The following is a 20,980-nucleotide window of genomic DNA, read 5'->3' as shown; positions in this document are numbered from 1 at the left end:
CCCTACTAGCCAAAACAATCTAGAGATTCAGTGCAATCCCTATGAAAATTCCAATGGCATTTTTCACAGAAATAGAACAATCAAAGTTTGTATGGAACCACAAAGACCCTGAATAGCCAAAGTAATCTTGATAAAGAGGAACAAAGCTGGAGGCATCACACTTCGATTTCAAACTATATTACAAAGTTATAGTAATCAAAGCAGTATGGTATTGGCATAAAAACAGATATATAGATTAATGGAACAAAATAGAGAAACCAGTAATAAACCCAAGAATATACAGTCAACTCATGACAAAAGAGTCAAGAATACACAATGGAAAAAGGACAGCCTCTTCAATAAACAAGACTTCAGACACCAGTCACAAGCCCAGGTTGTTACCTGTATCTCTGACCCACTGGCTACATACATCAGAGGTTCCCAAACCCTTTTCCTTAGGTTCGATTAATTTCCTAGAATGGCTCCCAGAACTCAGAGAAACAATTTACTTACCAGATTACCAGTTTATTATACAAGTATATAATTCAGGAACAGCCAGACGGAAAAGATACATAGGGCCAAGTATTTGGAAATGATGAGGAGCTTATAACAGAAAGTGCTCAATAAATTTTTGAAAATTATTTTAATAAATTTCAAAAGAACAAATTCATTATTACTTACTCTTTTATTAAATCTTTATTTTCTTGAATTCTTTCTTCTAATTTCAAACTTACTTTTTCATTTTCAAACTAATTTACAAAACAGAATAGTTCATCAAATATTGCTTAGCAAAATAAATGAGCATAACAATCAGTGTAATATACATGTAGTATACATCTGCTTAAAGAAGTGACTATAATACACATGTAGTATACATCTGCTTAAAGAAGTGACTATAACTGTAAATCTTTTAACATATATATAGTGTTTAAAATATCAAGTACTTTTGCTATGTAAACAAAGCAAACAGTATTTCTTTGCTAACATGCTATGATGGTCCATAAAAATTATTTTCTTTGAACACCAAAAAGTATTTGTCACAGCTTATGGATTTCCCATAAGACAATGGGTCTCACTTTCATCAATCTAAAATCAAGTTATCTTACCTAAACATTTTGAAATGTTTTATCTTCATCCTAGCCCAATGTTGCAGTTTCTCAACATTTTTCTATCACTATGCCATGAAAATTGAAGCTAAACAGTTTCAAATTTAAAGTTTTATCTATATATGTTATATTAAATGTAATAAAAGACATTTGTATTAAGTAAAACATCATTAGTAATAGGAATAAAACTCAGTATCATTAAATCAATCATTTCCCTAATCATTTGAATTATCTTGTGCAACTCATCCTCTGTGTCCATCCTAAAGTTGAAATGCAATTAATATTAATGAAACTTCAAAAAACCAGTCCTTAAAATCTACATCACAGAAACAAGATAAATGCAACTTACCCTGAAACAATACTGTTTTAATATATTTTTTATTGTTGATAGTATTACAGGTATCTCCTTTTCCCCACCATTCTCTCCTCCTCCCAGTCCCTTCCCACCCCTCACCCCCAGGTCTTCACCACCCTATGGCCTGTGTCCATGGGCTATGCATATACATATGTAAGTTCTTTGGTTTATCTCTTCTTGTTCCCCCAACCCCACATTGAGGTATTTTAGTCTGCTCCATGCCTCCCTGCTTCGGGTCTTACTTTGTTGGTCAATTTATTTTGTTCATTAGATTCCACGAATAAGTGAGATCATGTGATATTTCTTTCAATATTCTATTTTAAACTGTATTATAAGATTATACTACATTTTTAATTCCAAATCACATACACCTGTAGTTCTTTTTTTTAAATACATATTTTTATTGATTTCAGAGAAGGAAGGGAGAGGGAGAGAGAGAAACATCACTGATGAGTAAGAATCTCATTGATCAGCTGCCTCCTGCACGTCCCCTACTGGGGATCCAGCCTGCAACCCAGGAATGTGCCCTTGGCCGGAATTGAACCTGGGACCCTTCAGTCCGCAGGCCAATGCTCTATCCACTGAGCCAAACCGGCTAGGGCATACCTGTAGCTCTTGAATGGCTTTCCGCTGTGCTTCAATTATCTTTCTATTTTCTTGCAACTTATTTTCTTTCTGCTTCAGTTCAGAGTCTACATTCACTTTCCACTTCTTAATCTTTTCAGCCTCCTTATACAATTTTGAATATAGTCTGCTCATTGGCTCTGAATTCTGTTAAAAATAGGTTTTCAAAGATTGTTAATTGTTCAAAATGTTAGTATAACCAAATCTATTGAAAACATCCATGAGTAATAGTATCTGAATATTTGAGACCAAATCTCTCCTCAAAATATATGCCCTAATAGCATAGTGAAAGCTATATTAACTTTTTTGTATTCTTAAGGCAGTCCCTAGTTACTTTACTTCACAAAGTTACTGGTCATTTGACTAAGTTATACCTTGCTGAATAAAATCAAAAACTTCAAAATGAACCTAAGCCAGAAGTTAGAAATATTTTAGTCAAGGAGAAAATCTAGCTGGTGAAAATCTAAAATAAATCACTGTACATGAAATCTATAAACTTTAACAATGGTCTTGAAACGTTTTGGAAATATAAACATTTGAGGGTTAAATAAAGAACATGAAGCTTAAAATACGACAAGAAAAATAATAGTGAACACAAGATCTTTCATTTAGCCTGAGATTTTACTTGGATTTCCTGCATTATTGATTTCTACATTACAAGGTAAAAGCCAAAGTATTTTTTGTTTTCTTTTGTTTTAAATCACACTGATTTCTGCTCATTGATGCTCTTTATTATCAAAATATATAAAATAAGTTCTTTATTTTAAAATTCTGTGATACAATAATCCAGCAACGAACATATAGTACTTTATTATTTTATTAGGTCATGGAATTTCTCATTTTAAAGACATGTATGTGCCATTAGTAAGAACATTTTTACAACTAAAATCAAAAGGATAGCAAGTCCTACAAATTCCTTAGACAGTAAACCAGCCACACAATCATACCTATTAATAAAAAAATTATAAAATACTGGGTTTGATTCTCAGCCTTTTCACATATTGCATCCATTTTCCCTCTTCTATTCTTGATTTCTATAGCTTAAATTGCCCCTAAAAAGCAGATGCCATTATAACCCAGGAAAATACAGAAGCCTAGAGCAGGGGTCCTCAAACTTTTTAAACAGGGGGCGAGTTCACTGTCCCTCAGACCGTTGGAGGGCCAGACTATAGTTTAAAAAAAACTATGAACAAATTCCTATGCACACTGCACATATCTTATTTTGAAGTAAAAAAACAAAACGGCAAAAACACCCACATGTGGCCCGCGGGCCGTAGTTTGAGGACGCCTGGCCTAGAGTTTTGGCAATTTTAAATGAAGAAAAAAAAGGGGGGAAATCAAAGAGTATACTTTAAAACATTAACCAATCTTTCTTTTGAAGCCTCAAAAGAAAAATATATAAATAATAACAAATGAGATTCTAATTGCAAGAAATTTCATATGAATGGGAAAACTTCCGACCTCAAAATCAGAGTCCTTTAATCCTTCCTGGTAATAACAACTGTCAGAATTATCAACCTAAAAAATGAATAAATGTTTCCTGTAAGAAAATATTTCTGATGAGAGTTTCTACACAGTAGCAATTAAATACTGAAGAGTAGTAATCCAACAACTAAAGAATTTTTTTCTTTTTCAAGCAAGCAATTTAATGCCTAAACAGATTATATCTACAGGCACTATACTTAACTGACCTGTTCAAGCATGGGCAAAAAGTTAACTTTTTGTAAAGTAGCATCTGCAAGATAAAAGACAACAGATATTAAGTATGTGAACATCTTATTTTTTACATTAAGTATTATATCTAACCTTAGTGTCAAGACTATTAACATAATACTGTTATATTTTCAATATCTAGCAACGTAGATTTTAAAAATGCTTCTATGTGAGGTGATATATTGCTTTTTCAGTCTCCTACCTGAATCAATGTTCTTCCGATTAGTCATCTCAAATGGAAAACAAGTGTCATCTTCAGTATCTTTGTTGAAACTCTAGAAACACAAAGAAGTTCTTAAATAAACTGTCCCAAACAACTCAGATAACAAGCAGTATAAAGCAGTATAATATGTAGTTACACCTATAATATACATCTGCTTAAGTGACTATAATTATAAATCCTTTAACATATACATAGTTAAAAATATCAAATGCTTTTGCCATGTAAATGAAGCAAAAAATTTAATTAGGTATTCTCACTTTTTAGGTGAACCTAAATTATCTATTATGCAATACATGCTTTGTAAGTATTCAAGAATAACTTTAGGAATTTTAATTAGTAGCATAGGATATTAGTTTTCTTCAATTTCATTATGATCTTTCAATTTCATCATAATTAAGGATTATTTTTATTATATAATATTTTAATGTTACATTCTTGGCTAAAGAGATATGTTTTCTATGGCATATAAAAATTTAAATATTCATTGTTTCATTCCATCTCCAATATGAAGTTCAACATGAAAAACTTTTTAAATAATTTAGTAGAAAAAGCTTTGTTTTGCCTGAGAAACTTGATATAATTCTTCCTTTAGATAAGAACTTTACTATATAGCCCTGACTGGTTTGGCTCAGTGGATAGAGCTTCGGCCTGCGGACTGAAGGGTCCCGGAATCGATTCCAGTTAAGGGCATGTACCTTGGTTGCAAGCACATCCCCAGGAGGGGGTGGGCAGGAGGCAGCTGATTGATGTTTCTCTCTCATCGATGTTTCTAACTCTCTATCCCTCTCCCTTCCTCTCTGTAAAAAATCAATAAAATATATATTTTTTTAAAAAGAACTCTACTATATAAATTTCCCTTTTTATCCTGCCAACCAGGAAGCTCAGAGGCAAATTTTAAGGTCAGTCACACAGTAATTTTTTTTCTTTTTATTCTTTTTAGTTATTTTTAGTAATTTTTACTAGTATGCTGACATACTTATCTCTGTGTTCTTAATTTTCCTTGATCCTAATATTCTTCTCATTGATATTTTACTATATCATTGTGTATGTCTTATAAGTGGCCTCTAATCATTTAAAGAAAGAGAAAGAATTAAAATAATCAGGTTCCATTATGTCTGCAGAGTTCTAGAGCCACCGTGATCACTTCTTGAAATGAATATTTCCTACACATATTAAATATGCTCACTGTTCATCCAAAGCAATGCTTTTCAAAATTCTTGGGCAGCCCTAGCCGGTTTGGCTCAGTGGATAGAGCATTGGCCTGCGGGCTGAAGGGTCCCAGTTCGATTAGGTCAAGGGCACATGCCAGGTTGTGGGCTTGATCCCCACTGGAAGATGTGCAGGAGGCAGCCGATCAGTGATTCTCTCATCATTGATGTTTCTCTCTCTCTCTCTCTCTCTCTCTCTCCCTCTCCTCTCCCTTCCTCTCTGAAATCAATAAAAACATATTAAAAAAAAATTCTTGGGTAAATCAGACTACATTTACTGAAAAGGCTTTTAAAAAATATCACCACTAAGAAACTACACCTGGCCTCATTTGCCTCAAGAATAGTCAAATTCAAGACTCAGATGCAAATTTACCTTGAAGAAATGAGACTCTCCTCCCACGGTCTGAGGTTTCACGGCAGATACCTGGCTGCTACTTAATCTTGGCGGTACAAACAAGGTAAACGGCTTCTGTTTCTCCATTTTCTCTCTTGCAGTCGGGAGGACCTATTGCCCCAAAGCGGGGAGGGGAGTGGAAGGGGTAAATGTTTTACTCTGTTTCATTAACATTTTAAAAGGAGAGATTAACCGGAGACTTATATGCACAGCCCACTGGCACAGACAATAGTGTGAAGGCCTGGGAGGGGTGGGTGCAGGGTGGAAGGGGTCAACGGGAAATAGAAAGGGACGGGCGGGGGGGGGGGCGGGGGCGGGGGGGACATATGTAATACTTTCAACAATACAGATAAATTAAAAATAAATAAAAGGTGATGTTGGTATACTCAGGGACCATCTAAAGGAATGGATGGGACCTGTCGCTTGTCCCTGCGGGGGTCGGAGCAAACGCGCCCCTGTTTGTTCCCTCCCCCCTCTCTCCCTCCCTCTTCCCCAAAAATTAGCGAGAAACTCCAACACGGCATCACACTGTGACCTGAAAAGAAAGCGGGTTCCCGCGTTCCCCAGCCCTGTTACACCGCCTCGCCTCGCGGCGGGAACCTAACCGCCTTGGGTTCTCGGCCCACCACCCAGAAGGCGCGGGAGACATGTCCCAGCTCCAGTCCTGGCCTCCAAAATGGAAGTCGGTACACCTGCCCGGTACTAAAGTCCGCGAGAGCCCCCCACCTGCCACCTAGGAAGGCCGCTAAAAGAACCTACGAGAACTTCGGCCTCCGAACTTCAGAAAAGGCGGGGAAACCACTCTCCACCTGCACGGCCAGCAGGACGGAGCAGAAGTGATGAGGCTGGGGGCGGTTTAACGGCTAAATAACGGTCAATAACCGTCAACTGCGTCAGCACGTGAGCACGCACGACTGGCATCTCGCGAGACTTCCCCTTCCATCTCGCGAGACTTCCCCTTCGGTCGGTAACCGTTCCTTCCAGTATTTTCTGTACAGGCCACGTGCTTTCAACTCCCTGCTGCTGTGATGGATGAGAGCTGAGCGTGAAAAACCCACTTCTGTCCTCAAGAGCTCAGTCTTAGGAAGGAAACTGATATACAAACGAACAGTTAATAACCACGTGTCCTCATGTAAAGGCGGTCATGTTTAAGGAGTGGTTAGGACTCAGGGAAAGCGGCGCTCACAGTGGCTGGCGGGGTCGGAGAGGCTTTGTCCTGTGCTTCTGTGACTGCTTCAATGGAGAATAAAAGGGTGGCCACAGAGTTGGCTAGATAGGGAACGGGATAAAGAGTATTCCTGAATAAAGTGTATTCCAGTGAGTCCAAGAAGGGTGTAGGTTGTGAGGACCAAGTGGGAAAATGGCAAGAAATGAGGCTGGAGACTTAGCGGATATGAAGGCCTTGCAGAGACTTGGAAATTAGCCTTCGTGAACGGGAATCTGGAAGACTTTTGAGCAGAAAGGGAGGCATGCTCAAGTTCAGAGGAAAATGTGTAGGATGAAAATGGTTTAGGCTTAGGAGACTGGAGTTGTAGATAGAGTTTCAGTAGCCTGAGAACAGGGTCTGAGCTAAGACAGTGGTAGTCACATATAAAGAGGTTTCAAATATAAAAGGAACTGATGTGGAGAGGATGTGATGGTTTTTTTGATCGTGAGCAACGAAAGAGAGAAAAGTCTAAGGGTGACGACCACCTGGTTTTGGTTTCAGGCTTGGGAGACTAGATACAATAAATAGTGTGGTGCTAAGTACCAGGTGTGAGCAATGAGTTTTTCTAACCTTCTCCATGTATATAAGTGATGCCTTTCCAAAGGATTTCCGTAATATTTTTAAATAACCCATTTTGTTTAAATTTGTATAAATTTATCAGACATACTATTTTCTGCTAAAATTACAAAATTTTCGAGCTGGAAAGGATGTTCAAGAAAGGATGTTCAAAGAAAATTGAGTCTTTGAACTATTTTCCTAAAACGGATGAAATAGCCGAAACCGGTTTGGCTCAGTGGATAGAGCGTCAGCCTGCGGACTGAAGGGTCCCGGGTTTGATTCTGGTCAAGGGCATGTACCTTGGTTGTGGGCACAATCCCATTGGGGGGTGTGCAGGAGGCAGCTGATCGGTGTTTTCTCTCATCGATGTTTCTGACTATCTCTCTCCCTTCCTCTCTGTAAAAAATCAATAAAATATATTTTAAAATAAATAAATAAAAATAAAAAAATAAAAAGGATGAAATATTCCCTCGAAGAAATGATACCAAGAATATGCATAAGGTACCCGCTGGTAATTGATACATTGAGTAAGATATTTTTAAGTTGAGGGTATAAATTAAATATTCCAAGTTTTACAACAACGAAAAATTCAACTATGGTCTTTTTTTTTTTCTCTATAGAAAACCAAAATGCTACTTCTAGTATTAAATTAACTTAATTCACGGTATTTATTTGCATCCAGTCTTTCAAAAGAATTGTGCCACCATAGAATTTCACTTTCACATGAAATTTATTTTTTTAATATATTTTTATTGATTTCAGAGAGGAAGGGAGAGGGAGAGAGAGAAACATCAATGATGAGAATCATTGATCGGCAGCCTCCTGCACGCCCCACACTAGGGATCGAACCCGAAACCCAGGCATGTGCCCTTGACCGGAATCAAATCCGGGACCCTTCAGCCCTCAGGCCAATGCTCTATCCACTGGGCCAAACCGGCTAGGGCTGAAATTTATTTGTAATGTATAACCATCCTCACAAGAATGAAAATATTTGTGGAAAGATTTTAAGAGCTTCATTTTTTTCTACAAAAGGTATTGACAAAACAAATGTAAAAATATTGTCTACCAGAATGAGCAGTAAATTGTGCTAAACTTCCCAATATATGTTAAAATGTTTTAGTGATTTGTCACTATTTTTTTTTCAGTATCTTGCCATCACAAATTTTTAAATTTGGGCTTATAAAAAATCTCTTTTTTAAAGACATTAAGAAAAGGAGAAAGTTGAATAAAGCTCTTTTCCTCTTTAATTATAAAATACTGTAACAGGAATAGGTTTAAATGTTAGTTCCTTATCCATCAATCACATATTAATTAATGTGGTTCACAAACTGCCTTTATTCTGATTACATAGTTTCTCCTAGATAGCTTTTTTCATGTCTATAAGAAATCTACATATTTTTCATTCAATTTTAAACTAAATGAAAAAGTAGTTTCTTCAGGTAATAACTATACTTAGCATTATTCCCTCTTGAAGGAAACATACAGTAACAATAACGGTTGCTTCTTTTGAATCCAATATTGAAAAGAATACCAGGTGTCCCTCTAGTGGTGCCCTATATTCAACAAAATATAATGAGTCCCGGTGATGTCCATTTTATGGTGATATATTGGTAATATAGTAATGCCACTCATGTTTTTCAAATCAGTCATCCTAAAATGATACGGTAACCTAGATTTAGGAATTTTAAGGTACACCACATTTTAAAGTTTCAGCAATGTGAATTCAGATTCCATTTCTCAGAGAGTAAACTAGCCAATTTGGGGTCCTTTGTTATCCAAATGCTAAGTATTTCTGAATGGCTGTGATTGAGTGTCCTTAGTTCCGTGAGCCTCCCTATGAGCCGAGCAAAATGCTGTAGGTCTTCTGGATGATAAACTTTGGAATATTTGTAAAAATTTGTAAAATTGGTTCTTGTAAATTTTCCACATGTAGCTTATTTTTAAGGCATGGACGATCTGCAAAAATTGTCATTTATCTTAATGAATACTAGAAAATGGTAGCAGATAATGAATTTAAAACAATTTTTTTAAATTTTTAAAATATATTTTTATTGATTTCAGAGAGGAAGGGAGGACAGAGAGATAGAAACATCAATGATGAGAGAGAATCACTGATGGGCTGCCTCCCGCACGCCCCCCACTGGGGACCCAGCCCACAACCCAGGCATGTGCCCTTGGTCGGAATCAAACCTGGGACTCTTCAGTCTGCAGGCCGACGCTCTATCCACTGTGCCAAATCGGCCAGGGCACAAATTATTTTTTAAATTGAAAATATTTACAGAATCCTTAACATATGCCAAATATTATGCTAAGTAAATTGCATCTATGCAATGTCTTACTTGATCTTCATAATACTCTATGAAGAGTATTGTGAATGGTTAGGCAGCAGCACTCATTCATCCAGTCATTGTGTTAGAGATACAGCAGCAAACAAGACAAAATGTTCTGCCCCTCATTGAGCTTATATTCTGGGTCTGGGTCTGGGAGGAGTAGGAGAGGAAAGAGACATGTACACATTTTTTAAAATAAACAAGTTACAGTAATAGGTGTTATAGAAAAAATAAAAGTAAAGAGGATAAGAATATAGAGTGGAGGGAAAGTAGCTATTTTTAAAAGGGTAAACATAAGTAAAAGACATTTAGCGAAGATCCAAGATAGGAAAAGGAGGGAGCCATGTAACTATCTAGGAAAAGAGCTTTCCAAGATTTATCAAGTATAGAACCCGTGACAGAAACCTACTTCAAAATTTCAAGGAACATATCCATCAAAAACTAATGGGATAGCCCTGGCCAGTGTGGCTCAGTTGGTTGGAATGTTGTCCTGTACACCGAAAGGTGGCACATTCCATTCCTGGTCAGAGCACATACCCAGGTTTCGGGTTTGATCCTGGGTTGGGGCACTTATGAGAGGCAACCAATCACTGTTTCTCAAATCGATGTTTCTCTCATCAGTGAAAAACATATCCTCAGGTGAGAATCTATATATATAAAAGCCTAAGCAACCGACCAACCAAACAACCATTTGACCAGTCGCTATGATGACACGCACTGACCACCAGGGGGCAGATGCTCAATGCAGGAGCTGCTTCCTGGTGGTCAGTGAGCTCCCACAGTGGGAGCGCCTCCGCTGCTGCATGATGTGCTAGCGGGCAGCAGCAGTGGTGGCGGCTGCAGCGGCAGGTGCAGCGGGGCCAGGATGAGCAGGAGCAGCACAGCGCCCAGCTCAGCCTCCTCCCCAGCCACCTGCCACTTCACACACTACTACATCCCCCGAGGGATCCCGGATTGCAAGAGGGTGCAGACCAGGCTGAGGGACCCCACCAGTGCACAAATCCAGTGCACCAGGCCTCTAGTTAAAAAAATTTTTGAAAAGCAAAAGGAATAGTGATAAGCAATGATAGAAAGAACGTTGGCTTTAATCTGTGTAAAATAGAAAGCCATTAAAGCTCTATGAGCAGAGGAATGGCATGACTTGGCTTGTTTGCAAAGAATCACTCTGGCTACTGTATAGAGCATAGAAGCTAGGGAGGCAAGGGCAGACGCAGGAAAGCGAGATAGGACAGTATTTTGATTAGGGTAGCAGGGACAGAGTAAGAGTTCTGGATATATTTTGAGGCTAGAGCCAACAGGATTTGTTGCATATTTAATATAGGTTTAAGAAAAAGATAGGCCCAGCCAGCGTGGCTCAGTGATTGGGTTTCAACATATGAACCTGGAGGACACAGTTCAGTTCCCAGTCAGGGCACATGCTCAGTAGTAGACTCGGTCCTATGTGAGGTGTGCAGGAGGCAGCAAATCAATGATCCTCTTTCATCATTGATGCTTCTCTCTCTCCCTCTCCCTTCCTCTCTGAAATCAATAAAAATATATTTAAAAAAAAAAAGCAAGAGGGAGTTATCTGCTCTGTCAAATCTAACTGATTAGTCAAGTAAGATGAAGATTAAGAATTGACCAGTAGCATTAGCAATGCCAAATCACAGAAGATCTTCATAAGTTATGGGGGAATGCACAGGAGAGGATAAAATCTGACTGTATTGGGTTCGGGAGTAAATGAGAAGAGAAACATGGAAGTGGGAGTGTAGACAACTCTAAAAACATTTTTTTCCTATAATGTAGAACAGAGAAATGAGAGACTAGCTGAAAAGGAGATGTGAGGTCAAGAAGGTATTTTTTAAGAGGCAAGAAATTACAGCATGTTTAAGGGAATGCTCTTATGGAGAAGGCAATTTTGAATCAAAATGGGTACTTTTGGCATCAGTGATTAATATAAAAACCACAAACCATGATTTCATTGCCAAACTTAATCCACATTTCTACTGCTGGATAGTTTTTACCTGAAAAAAATACAGTTGTTGCTGCGAGCAGAGCTTATTCAGTATTAATAATATTAAGCTCATTCATTCTTCTGTAGAAGTAAAACAGTGTGCCAGTAAATTCTTCAGCAATACCTAAAAATAATATCAAATGTAGTTTCATCAGAACTTAGTGCAGAGTCGCAGATATGACCATTATAATTTTTTTCTCTAAGAAAAAAAATAAGGCCCTAACCTGTTTGGCTCAGTGGATAGAGCGTCGGCCTGTGGACTGAAGGGTCCCAGGTTCGATTCCAGTCAAGGGCATGTACCTTGGTTGCGGGCACATCCCCAGTAGGAGGTGTGCAGGAGGCAGCTGATCAATGTTTCTCTATCATTGATGTTTCTGGCTCTCTATCCCTCTCCCTTCCTCTCTGTAAAAAATCATTTAAAAAAAGAAAAAAAATAAGTATAAGAAAATGAAACATTCTACCTGGCCAATGCTTTTCCATCTAATATTCTGTATTGTATGTTATATTTTACCAGTCAGCATAGTGGAAGAACAGGCTTTGTTGCAAAATGTTTCCATAGAATAAATAACACTTCCAACACCGGTATGATTGTGACAATTCAGTGAATGATCTGGATGATTTGATAATCTCACAGTACCTAGTAAAAGAGAAAAATATAAATTCTGATTTTAAAAAATATACAGATAGTAAATTCAATCTCTAAACTCTGTTACATAAGGAAACATTCTCAATGAAAGGTAGCTCTATCATTTTTATTACTGAAACATAAAGCTAGATAGTTCATATTTTATAGAAATATTATATAGAAGACCCTCCAAAAATATTTTTTCCATGATGCCATATAATAAAGAATGGCTTTCTTTAAAAGAAAAGCAAAAGTCAGACCAATAAATTAGAAAACTATAAACAACTATTATGGCCCTGGCCGGTCTGGCTCAGTGGATAGAGCGTCGGCCTGCGGACTCAAGGGTCCCAGGTTCGATTCCAGGTCAAGGGCATGTGCCTTGGTTGCGGGCACATCCCCAGTAGGGGGCATGCAGGAGGCAGCTGATCGATGTTTCTCATCGATGTTTCTAACTCTCTATCCCTCTCTCTTCCTCTCTGTAAAACATCAATAAAATATATATTTTTTAAAAAAACAACTATTATGAAGTACTTCCTACACTAACTAGTAAAATTAAAATATAATAAGAAAAAAAGCTTAATGTTATAAATTTGTGTCTAAATTTAATAGTAACTATTAAGATTGAGTTGGCCTTTTTTACTTTCAGCAGCTGATGAAAGACAAGTCTTTGTAAAGTGGGGCTGCATGAAGGAACATCACTTCAGTTTTTGATCCCTTCTGTAATGCAATCTGATCCTCATTGGTCAAATTTTTAAATCCTTTAAGAAAAGATCACATAATTGTCTTAAATAGATAATGAAAAGATAACTTTTCAGGTATAGGATTTAACATTTTATATTATTTGTTTAGTTAATTATATAAATCTTAAATGTTTCCTTAGAATAATCATGATATGACTTTAAATCTGAATCAAATTCTTTTTTTAACATATATTTTTATTGATTTCAGAGAGAAGGGGAGAGGGAGAGAGAAACATCAATGATGAGAATCATGGATCGGCTGCCTCCTGCACACCCTCTATTGAGGATGGAGCCTGCAACCTGGGCATGTGCCCTGACCGGTAATTGAACCATGACCTTCAGGTTCATAGGTCAACACTCAACCATTGAGCTACACCAGCCGGACTGAATCAAATTCTTGATTCCACATGGCAATATTTTGGGGCACTTTTATCAGAATTAAGTAACACTTTCCTATAGCAAGAGCAAATTAAACATACTTTAGCCTTGAAGAATTTATTTTTACAGTGATTTATCTGTATATGTAAATAGATTGCCTGGCTAGAGTGGCTCAATGGTTGAGCAGTAGCCTATGAACCAGGAAGTCACAGTTTGATCCCTATTGTGTAGGAGGCAGCTGATCAATGATTCTCATCATTGATGTTTCTCTCTCTCTCTTCCTCTCCCTTCCTCTCTGAAATCAATAAAAATATTTTTTAAATAAGTTTTAGGCAACAGTGTCTTGATTTATTTATATTGCATAGCAAATTTTATATTCCATATTTTATATAAAAAACAAAAACAATTTATTTCCAAAAAGAAAAAACATACAACCAATCACATTTTTCGTCTAAGTTTTTGAAATAATTTTTTAAATACATTTTTATTATTTTCAGAGAGTATGGAAGAGAGAGAGAGATAGAAACATCAATGATGATAGAGAACCACCAACTGCTGCCTCCCATATGCCCCCCATTAGGGATTGAGCCTACAAACTGGGCATGTGCCCTTGACTGGAATCAAATCCAGGACCCTTCAGTCTGAAGGCTGAGGCTTTATCCACTGAGCCAAATCAGCTAGGGCAGTTTTTGAAATAATCCTATATAATAAAAGGCTAATATGCAAATTGTTCCCTCGACTGGGAGTTTAACCAGGGGGCAGGGCCGGCCAGCCAACCACCTGTGGCCCCTCCCCCCCCAGCCAGCCCTTCCCCCGATTGGTCCCCCACCCTGACTGGGGGTGGGGCCAGCCCACCAAACTCCCATGGCCTCTCCCCCAGCCCGATTGGGGCCAATCAGGGCAGGCCAGCCGGCCCCCACCATGCACAAATTTGTGCACCGGGCCTCTAGTTTGAATAATATTTTTAAATATTTATACTTTTACCCACTTGATCGATTAAAGCAGGAAAAATAAACATGTTTTTGCATTTAGAAGCAGTTTTAATGAGAACATAGAGGTTTTTATTTTCCTAAACTGTCCCTTTCCTTTAAAACAAGGAACTTGAAAAAAAAATTGTGTTAAATTTATTTTTTTTTCCAAAGATAAAGTGATTACCTGGGAGTCCCTTGGTAAAATCCATTAACCCCTGTATGTGTAGGACTACTGTCTCTGAGAGTCGCAAAAAACACAGTTCAGCATTTGCATTTTCCTGCAGCTAACCAACAAAAAGAAATAAAACTAATAATTTTATTTCCTTTCAAACAACTATTTAAATTTTAAACTTTTATGTTTATGCTCTTATTTTCTAACACAATTAATTATAAATTATTTCTTGCCAGTAATGAACCACATACAAATTTCTTTGTTTCCTCTAAAGCAGTGGTTCTCAACCTTTCTAATGCCGCGACCCTTTAACACAGTTCCTCATGTTGTGGTGACCCCCCCAACCATAAAATTATTTTCGTTGCTACTTCATAACTGTAATTTTGCTACTGTTATGAATCATAATGTAAATATCTGTGTTTTCCGATGGTCTTAGGCAACCCTGCTAGCGGTTCTCAACCTGTGGGACGCGACCCACAGGTTGAGAACCGCTGCTGTAGAGCCTAAGTAAAATACTGTTTGGGAAAATAAAGAATTTAGCAGAATTTACATATGAGTTTATATTTAGATTTTAACTGGAAAATACTGATTGTTTTCATATTCCTACACACCAAATTATTTAATTCTGCCCATTTCTTATTGCTCAGCTTTTTGCAAACAACTTAATAAATCTTAGTAAACTCACAGTGGCTCTTGGAAGTGTACCAAACTTTGGAGTGAGGCTTTACACACCGCTCTCATACTTATTTATGGGTCATTGACTGAATCTCCCTGAACCTTGGTTTCTTCCTTTGTAGAAGAGAATAAAAACTCTCCTAGCAAAGTTGTTGGGAGAGTTTAATTAATGTATGTAAAATCCAACACAGTTCTTGACTTAGTAACTGATTCCCAGAACCTTTATTCTAATGGTTTCAAGACGTCAAGTGTTCTAAATTTAGATAAAATAAGAAGAAAAATTAACTTTTTAATGTAGGAAATTAAAGAGTAGGAAAAGAATAGCTTTCATAGCACTTTTTTTTTCTTTTAAGTTTTTATAAATATTTCTTTCATAGCACTGTGACATGCTAAACATTAAAATATTAATTTGGAGTATACTTGACTAATGAAAATAGTTTATTGATTACTCAGAAAGTGTTTTAATTTTAATAATAAAGTCTAGAAATCATAAGCTATTATGAGGAAAAATTATTCAAAATCTAAGACTATCCCAATGGGAAAAACTATTTTTGTTATTTCCTAGGAAGGAACTCCAAAAATAATGCATCTTTGAATAGTCTTAAACAGGAAATCACAGTTTAAGAAATTGTAAGTTATTAGAAGAAAATAAAGGTCACTAGAGAGTCCAGCATATTTTATAGCTTTATCCTCTCTGTTTAGAAGATAAGTTTTCACCTTTGAAAAGGACCAAAATAGAAGCAAATGGGTTTTAAATCATACCCAAAGATATACATGACAAACTTCTGAGATTGTATTGAAAAATCTTTATTACTCATGTGTGAGGTTCATGGCTAAGGTTTCTATATCCATGAAGATGACTCGAATAGTAGTATTTCTGAAATTTGTCTCCTTTGGCATCTAATAGGAACCAGGTTCCTTTAAAAGCCCACGGCCATGAACAATAGTTTTGTGAAGGCCAAGGGAGAGAGGAGTGCGATCATTAGTCTCTCCCCTCTTCTCTGAGATCATTCCCATCATCTTACATAGTCTACAACTTCAAGTTAAGACAACAACAAAATAAAGCAGGAAAATCTACAACCTAACAACTCAATCTAAATACCATCCCACTTCTCTGCTTCCCTTCACAGTAAAGTCAGAAAAGTTATAAATAACTTCATTATGATTTTTTTAAATGTCAAATAAACAAAGTCTGTTGAACACTAGGTTTATAGTTTCATCCCTGTAAGGCATTTCTAAGGAGGTAAAGTAAAAAAACATGTCCCACCACTAAACTCCTATTCTCCTAGTCCCACTTCCTCTGCCCTTATGACTCTTCTTTTACCTGACTCTAGGTTCTGGTCTCAGTCCTCTTTCACATAACATAGCACAGCTTCAATATGCATCTCTACCTTTCCTGACACATCCAGTTTCTGACTTTGCTGTGAATGGGGAGCAGAGAAGTGGGGGGAGACTAATGATACAGAGAGGAAAGGGAGTGGGAAAGAAGACTCGAAACAACTCATGCCCATGGGTTTAGCCTGCTGGGAAACTGCTCTTCCTAACCACCTGCTGATGGACCTTGGTCTTGCTTAGCCAGCCTCCACAATTACATCAATGAATTCCTCATAATAAATTTCTTAAAATTCCTACTTTTGCCGAAACCGGTTTGGCTCAGTGGATAGAGCGTCGGCCTGCGGACTCAAGGGTCCCGAGTTCGATTCCGGTCAAGGGCATGTACCTTAGTTGCGGGTGCATCCCCAGTCGGGGGTGTGCAAGAGGCAGCTGATCGATGTTTCTCTCTCATCGATGTTTCTCTCTATCCCTCTCTCTTCCTCTCTGTAAAAAATCAATAAAATATATTTTTTAAAATAAATAAATAAATAAAATTCCTACTTTTGCTTCTCTGAATCCTGACTGATACAGAAGTTGACCATCAAAAAATCCTTGAAAGGCAATAAAGTTACACACCAGCTTCCATGAAAGCAGAGAGGAAGTACACTTAACCTGGGGAGGTGAGTGAAGATTTCTGGAATAAGATTTCACTTAAACGAACTCTTTAAAAATTAGTAAGGCAGCCCTAGCCGGTTTGGCTCAGTAGATATAGTGTCTGCCTGCGAACTGAAGGGTCCTGACTTCAATTCCAGTCAAGGGCACATGCCCGGGTTGCTGCTCCATCCCCAGTAGGGGGCGTGCAGGAGGCAGCCAATAATTCTCTCATCATTGATGTTTCTAACTCTCCCTCTCCCTTACTCTCTGAAATCAATAAAAAAATATTTAAAAGATTAGAAAGGCAAGATAGGAAGCAGTGGTAAGTTAGTGAACCAAGTCACTGGAAAAAATAAACTCGATTTATAACATTTGATAATATCCCTAGTGTATATATTCCCATCAAGGCCAATGTCCAGCTACCAATGTGATTTTGCAGAACACAAAGTTAGAAAGAGAGGCATACAATTGACTCCATAAGTTGATATGAGTCCACATCACTAAGTAGAAGATGTAAGGGGAACAGCATATATAATGGGAAAGTAAATACCAAACTCCTTTCTTCTACAACACACTTTGTCATAAAGAAAACATCCAGTGAATCTCCTTCCCCACCCAGTTGTTACTGCAGTAAAAGAACATAGCTCAGAAGCATGACTACAGTTTTGGGCAACATACCAACAACTTCTGGCAATAGTCCTATAGAAACAGATTGTTATTTGTCTGAGGTCAATGACAAATAAATGCAAAGATATGATTCAAACCCTAGTAGCTTCCAATCCAGGAGACCAGAACATGTAACACCTGGAAAATCCTTACACACCCATGTTGGTCTGGAATCACATTTTTGAGGATCTTTGTGGTAAGATGGAAATGTCCATTTTGTTTTTCAGTAATTTAAAATACAGTCTCTAACCCATACATCTATGGCTGATTGATTTTTGACAAGTGTGCCAATACCATTCGGTTGGTGAAAAGAATAGTGTCTTCAACAAATAGTGCTGGGACAACTAGATATCCACCTGCAAAGCATGAAGTTGGATCCCTACCTCACATCATATAAAAAAAATGAACTCAAAATGGCTCAATGACCTAAATTAGGAGCTAAAATCATACAACTATTGGAAAAAAACGTAGGGGTAAACTGTCATGATCTTGGATTTGGGAATGGTTTCTTAGATATAACACCAAAAGTATGAGTAACAAAAGAAAATATAGAAAAGTTGGGCATCATCCAAACTAAACACTTTTGTGCATGAGAGACCATTACCAAGAAGATGAAAAGCAAATCTACAGAATAGGAGAAAATATTTGCACATCACATATCTAGTATTGAGGTCTAGTTACTAATAAATGGTCTAGTATTCAGAATATATGAAGAACTCTGAAATCTACAGTTAGAGTTCATATTAAGCAACCAAAAAGAATGTCTATTCCATTTTGGGGTTTGGAGCTGTTTCATTGAATTTGAAAACTAAACTAGACATGGCTTTTCATTCTAAACAAAACTGTAAGAAATAAAGTTACAAGATAGATGGTTGTGTGCTTTTTCTCAAGTGTTTTAAATTTTTGAGGTTTTTAACAGTAAAAGGAAATCACATTTAGTACAACTGGACCATTTCTACATAATTGGCTTTTCATTCTTAATCTAGTTTTGAACTGTAAATTCCATTTTAGTAATTAATCATTATCAACTTAATGAAACAGAAACCACCTCCTCTAATCATTTATAAAACGCTTGTCAAACAAAATTTAAACAAAGAATAGGATCTGGGCAAAGTAACAGCTCTTTAAAAACTGCTGCAACTAATTATAGGAGTATTCTAGTTATTTTGTTATTGTTTTCCATTTATTATGAAAGAATCCTGAAGACCTACAGCAAGCACTTCTCTTGACATAGTTATCTGAATTCTTTTATACAAGGGTGGTTATTTTAACAAGATTTTTTATCCAGAGATGTGAAAAGCAGAGTTTGCAGCTGCATGTCTATAGGTCTACAACTTATAAAAATCATATTCCTTTTTAATCAAGCCACTTATAGAGGTGTTATTTTCTATCATACTTATTTTTTAGTTAAATGAAAAGGAGCATGGGCCCTAGCCGGTTTGGTTCGGTGGATAGAGCGTTGGCCTGCAGACTGAAGGGTCCCAGGTTCGATTCCGGTCAAGGGCATGTACCTTGGTTGTGGGCACATCCTCAGCAGGGGCTATGCAGGAGGCAGCTGATGGATGTTTCTAACTCTCTATCCCTCTCCCTTCCTCTCTGTAAAAAAAAATAAATAAAAAAATCAATAAAATATATTTTAAAAAGAAAAGGAGCATGGGAGATAGTGCACAATATATTTCTTAGTTTAAGATATACTTTAAAAATTGCACAAGCAAAATTTTCAGCTAGTTTTGAAAAACAAAATTAGATTTAAAATTAAATTCTAAAAGATTGTTCTACTGGAATTTAATGAGAATACTACAAAGTGTTATGTGACTTATTTTTTTAAAAATGCTCCACTCTTGCCCTAACTGGTTTGGATAGAGCGTCAGCCTGTGGACTGAAGGGTCCCAGGTTCAATTTCGATCAAGGGCATGTACCTTGGTTGCGGGCACATCCCCAGTTAGGGGGTGTGCAGGAGGCAGCTGATCGATGTTTCTCTCTCATCGATGTTTCTAACTCTCTATCCTTCTCCCTTCCTCTCTGTAAAAAATCAATAAAATATTTTTTAAATTTATTTTATTGATATTTTACAGAGAGGAAGGGAGAGGGATAGAGAGGCAGAAACATTGATAAGCTGCCTCCTGCACACCCCCCGCTGGGGACTTGCCCACAACCAAGGTACATGCCCTTAACCAGAATTGAACTTGGGACCCTTCAGTCTGCAAGCCGACGCTCTATCCACTGAGCCAAACCAGTTAGGGCATCAATAAAATATATTAAAAAAATAAAAATGCTCCACTCTTGCCCTAGCTGGTTTGGCTCAGTGGATAGAGCATCAGCCTGCAGACAGAAGGGTCCCGGGTTGATTCCAGTCAAGGGCACATGCCCGGGCTACAGGCCAATCCCCAGTAGGGGGTGTGCAGGAGGCAGCTGATCAATGATTCTCATTATTGATGCTTCCATCTCTCTCTTCCTCTCCCTTCCCTCTGAAATCAATAAAAATTAAAAATAAATGATGCTAGAGGCTGATCATCAATTGATCATGTTCTTGAAGCTTTTTTTCTAGTTCATCATTGCACTTTGCTAGCTAAAGGGGTTGATCTGTAGGTTTGGAGCAGAAAAAGGCTCATAGGGTGATTCAATCTATGATATTTTATTCATTACTATTCCATTAGACTCTTGGTCTGCAGCCATCTTCTTCATATTTGTGTTCCTAGTGCCCATTCCAGGGCCTGCCTCATAACAGATGATTAATAAGTAAAAATAAATGAATGAAGAATGAATGACTGCTATCCTAACCAACGAAACTAACTATCCAGATATTAAAAGTAAAGCTGTAATAAAGGAATGCTTCTGGGAAATCAGAATACTTACTAAAGGACTTCATGTTCTTAAATCTTTAAGAACATGAATTTTAAATTTAATTTTGTTTTTTGAAATACAAGCTGAATTTAAATTTTTTAAATTCAAGATTTATACTCATTGTCTAGGAGGAAAACTGAGCGTTAGTAGTTGACACTTTGTGTATACATCTGTTATGCTTTATCTCCCTGGACTATAATTGTTTTCATTCAGATTTACCTAACAAATTAATCATGTATACCTTTAAGCAG

General features: G+C 37.3%; 1 protein-coding gene and 1 pseudogene across 1 annotated transcript in view; both read right to left on the bottom strand.

Moving 5' to 3' along the window:
- Positions 1-20,980, bottom strand: part of SYCP1 (synaptonemal complex protein 1) — an 84,063-nt gene that overhangs the window by 56,841 nt on the left and 6,242 nt on the right. The window contains exons 2-7 of the mRNA XM_054712158.1: positions 5,582-5,713; positions 3,980-4,052; positions 3,756-3,799; positions 3,526-3,582; positions 2,047-2,211; positions 661-728 (exon numbers count right to left, since the gene is read on the bottom strand). Coding sequence (XP_054568133.1) covers positions 661-728; positions 2,047-2,211; positions 3,526-3,582; positions 3,756-3,799; positions 3,980-4,052; positions 5,582-5,689 — 515 coding nt within the window. The 5' untranslated portion in view covers positions 5,690-5,713. The remainder of the gene's footprint in view (positions 1-660; positions 729-2,046; positions 2,212-3,525; positions 3,583-3,755; positions 3,800-3,979; positions 4,053-5,581; positions 5,714-20,980) is intronic.
- On the bottom strand, positions 9,077-14,875 carry LOC129147991 (bile acid receptor-like; annotated as a pseudogene).

This window comes from Eptesicus fuscus, chromosome 22 (genome assembly GCF_027574615.1).
Source record: "Eptesicus fuscus isolate TK198812 chromosome 22, DD_ASM_mEF_20220401, whole genome shotgun sequence".
In the NCBI taxonomy this organism is placed as follows: domain Eukaryota; kingdom Metazoa; phylum Chordata; class Mammalia; order Chiroptera; family Vespertilionidae; genus Eptesicus; species Eptesicus fuscus.
Note: the sequence above shows the minus strand (reverse complement) of the source record. Positions and strands in the feature narration are given on the sequence as shown.